Source organism: Nicotiana tomentosiformis, chromosome 8 (genome assembly GCF_000390325.3).
Source record: "Nicotiana tomentosiformis chromosome 8, ASM39032v3, whole genome shotgun sequence".
In the NCBI taxonomy this organism is placed as follows: domain Eukaryota; kingdom Viridiplantae; phylum Streptophyta; class Magnoliopsida; order Solanales; family Solanaceae; genus Nicotiana; species Nicotiana tomentosiformis.
The window spans coordinates 40314030-40317781 of record NC_090819.1 but is presented as its reverse complement, the minus strand read 5'-3'; the positions used below and the strand labels follow the sequence as shown (position 1 = coordinate 40317781).

Here is a 3752-nt window from a genome sequence, read left to right as displayed (position 1 = left end):
CAGGTGCGATAGGTTGGGGTCTAGTGTTTATTCACAGATGCGGACTTTTAACCGCAAAAGGGGTACCGCAGAAGCAGATAAGTGGACCGCAGAAGCAGAACCACTGGCAGAATGCATAAAGTCGAGGGTTAGAGTAATTTCTTCTTTTTTGGACTTTGGGAGCTCGGATTTAGGCAATTGTTTAAGGGGTTTTCTCTATTAAAATTGAATACTCACTGAATTTCCCCCATAGATTTGGTGTTTTTGAGGTGACATTTGGGGTGTTTTGACCCATGTATTGGAGAGTAAGATTTTGAGATTTGAGTGGCGATTTGAGGTCGGAATTGGATGAATTTGGTATGGTTGGAATCATTATTAAATGGGTGTTCGGATTTTGTAAATTTGTTTGAATTCCTATACGTAAGCCCGGGGTTGACTTTTTGACTTTGATTAAAGAACTTAGCTTTATCGTATGGAATCAATTCCTATAGCTTGTATTGATTGTATTAAGTTGTTTGTGGCTAGATTGGAGTCGTTCGGAGGCTGATTCGCGAGGCAAGGGCTTGTTGGAATAGGCATTTGTGCTGTTTGAGTTAAGTAATACTTCTAAACTTAATACTGAGGGTATGAATCCCTTACCTACATGTTATGTGATTGGTGTTGAGGTGACGCACATGCTAGGTGACGGGCATGTCGGAGTGCACCGTAGTAATTGTGACTCGGTTGATTCTGTGGAACTGCGTAGTTACCCAATCTTGTTGTTATTCATGTAATCTCAATGTGTTAGAGAAATTGAGTTGTGATCCATATTAGAAATCATGTTTAGGCTATATGCTGGTACTGCTGGGACCCACCGAGATCATTTCTGCTATTGATTTATTTTCTTAAATTGCAGTTATGTACTCAATCGCATTCATCATTTGCATATCATATCCCAATCTCTGTTATCAATTATTATTATCATGTATCATTGTTTGGGCTTATTGGCATGATATTTGTGAGCCCGAGAGACTGGAGAGATTGATGACTGAGTGAGGCCGAGGGCCTGATTGTGAGTGATATTTATGGCATCTTGTTGTACACTGCAGTAGGCTTTATTGATTTATGATTGGATCAGGCTGCACGCCGCAGCATGCCAAGTTGGCTTATATTAGCGCTTGGGCAGGATCCACCCCTCCGGAGTGTGACATACCAGCAGTGAGCGCAGGTACCATTGAGTGTTGAGTGAGAGTGCCGAGTGCGAGTGCTGAGTGATTGATAGTGTTGAGTGATTGGGAGTGCTGAGTGATTGAGCATGCTGAGCGAGATTGAATACTTTGAGAGCATGAGTATATGAGTTTATCACTATGTTGCATTACAGGTGACATACATATTTGACATGTAGACATAGAGATGTAATATTCCTCATGTTACCTATACTTGGCATAATTTACCAGTATTGGGCCTAAACTGTTGAACTTGAAGGCATGTCTACCTTTCTGTACTATGTACGACTGATTATGAGATTTCTCTGAGTTATACTATCATTTTCCTGTCATATCTGTACTGTTATTATCTGGATTTGGACTGTACCTATCTGAGTTTGTCTCTGCTTTCAACCTCGTGTTAGTCATGTTACTTACTGAATATATTGGGTTGGTTGTACTCATACTACACTCTACACTTCGTGTACATATCCAGGTACATCTAGACCCAGTGGTTGCTAGACTTGTAGCATCACCTTCTTGGAGACTTTTGAGGTAGCTGCTTTGGCATTCGCAGACCTCGACTCTACTTCTTTTCAGTTTATTTAGCATTGTTAAATCTTTCCAGACAGTTGTATTAGAAGTGTTGATTGTGTTGTCATTTAGTAACTTATGTACTCATTAACACACAAATTTCAGGGATTTTGTATTGAGTCGCGATATTTCTTATCGGTTATTTATGAGATTTTTCACTGTTAAACTTATTTCATCATGTTTTCAATTTAAGAGCCTAGGTCGTGACAAGTTGGTATCAGAGCTGGTATCAAAGCCTAAGTTACATAGGTCTCACGTGTCATGAGCAGGTTTAGGAGAGTCTTGCAGATCGGTATGGAGACATCTGTACTTATCTTCGAGAGGCTAGCGAACCATTAGGAAAGCATCACTTTCTTATATTCTTGTCATGCGAATTTGTTGATTCTAGAAACTAAATTTTTATTATTAATTCTCTCACATATGGTGAGGAAACGTGTTATCGGATCATTCGGACGGCAACCAGTACAACCATCTAGGGCCGCGAGAGGCCGGGGCTGTGGTAGAGGCTGAGGTGCAGCTCGTACAGCAGCTAGAACAACACCTGTGGAGCCACCAGTTGCTCCAGCTCAGGAGTAGATTCTAGATGTGGTTGAGCCGGTGGGACCAGCTCAAACACCAGCTGTGCCCATTGTGATTCCGGAGCTTTAGGAGGTTTTGGCCCTAATATTGACTATATGCACTAGCCTTGCTCAGGCAGTTTCGGTTCAGGCTGCACCAGCCATTTCTCAGGCTGGGGGAGGTGCTCAGACTCCCACTGCACGTACTCTAGAGCAGTTGGTTCAGGGACTTCACACACCGGGGGTACTACCAGCCCAGTCAATTATAGTTGCTTAGGCCTATGTGGGTCCACTTATGAGTGACGAGGAGCAGAAGAGGCTAGAGCGGTTTGGGAGGCTCAGGCCTCCAACATTCAGTGGGGATGAGTCAGAGGATGCTCATGACTTCTTAGACAGATGCCAGCTGATTCTTTACACGGCGGGTATTTTGGAGACTAGTGGAGTCTTATTGCTACTTTTTAGTTGTCAGGGGCAGCCTTCAGATGGTGGGAGGCCTATGAGTTGAGCAGGCCAGCCGGCGCTGCACCACTTACGTGGCATGAGTTCTCGGTTCTCTTCTTCGAGAAGTTTGTTCCACAGACCCGTGGGGAGGAGTTACATAGGAAGTTTGAGCAGCTTTGCTAGGAGGGTATGTTTGTGGCCCAGTGTGAGAAGAGATTTTCAGAGTTGGCTCGTCACGCGATCTGGTTGGTTCCCACAGATAGGCAGGGGATTAGGAGATTCATTGATGGCCTCAACTATTGGCTGCGCTTTGTCATAACTCGGGAGATTGCATCAGGTGCTAGGTTCAACGAGGTGGTTGATATTGCTAGGCAGCTAGAGCAGGTCCATAGTCAGGAGAGTGAGGAGAGGGAGGCCAAGAGGCCTCGTGGTTCGGGTGATTTCAGTGGTGTTTCTTCTGGAGGGCAATCCTACCACAGTAGGGGTCGTCCTTATAGGTTTGCTCAGATGGAAAGTCTGATTCATCATGGTGCATCAGCTAGCCATGGTTCATATAGTACTCGTCCAGGTCAATCATCTCTCAGTGCCCTCCCAGCTCAAAGTATATCTCATGCTCCATCAGTTCAGGGTTCATCTATACCAGGTTCTTCTAGTAGTTATTCTGGTTCTCAGGGTCCGATTAAGTCTCCACCACCATTGGCAGATCGCAGTTGCTTCGAGTGCGGGGAGTTTGGACATGTGTGAAGGCAGTGTCCCCGTCGCTTTGGAGGTCTAGTTCAGTAGAGGTGTCAGGTTATGTGTTCTACACCAGTTACTTCAACACCTCCTCAGCCAGCTCGGGGTGGGGCTTAGGAAGCTAGAGGTCGCCCTAGAGGGGTGGCCAATCCACCAACAATAAAAAATAAGCATCAATAATAGCATGTAACAGAACTTTACGATTTTAATCCAGAGATTGTGTCGCATGTTTGTTGTGGATTTTACAATCTGAGTCTAGAGC

At 44.5% G+C, this 3752-nt stretch overlaps 1 protein-coding gene across 1 annotated transcript; it reads left to right on the top strand.

The window, feature by feature from the left end:
• Positions 1–2944: 2944 nt before the first annotated feature.
• Positions 2945–3499, top strand: LOC138897364 (uncharacterized). The gene has a single exon (XM_070183328.1). The coding sequence runs from the start codon at positions 2945–2947 to the stop codon at positions 3497–3499; it is 555 nt and encodes a 184-aa protein (XP_070039429.1).
• The last annotated feature ends 253 nt before the right edge of the window (positions 3500–3752 follow it).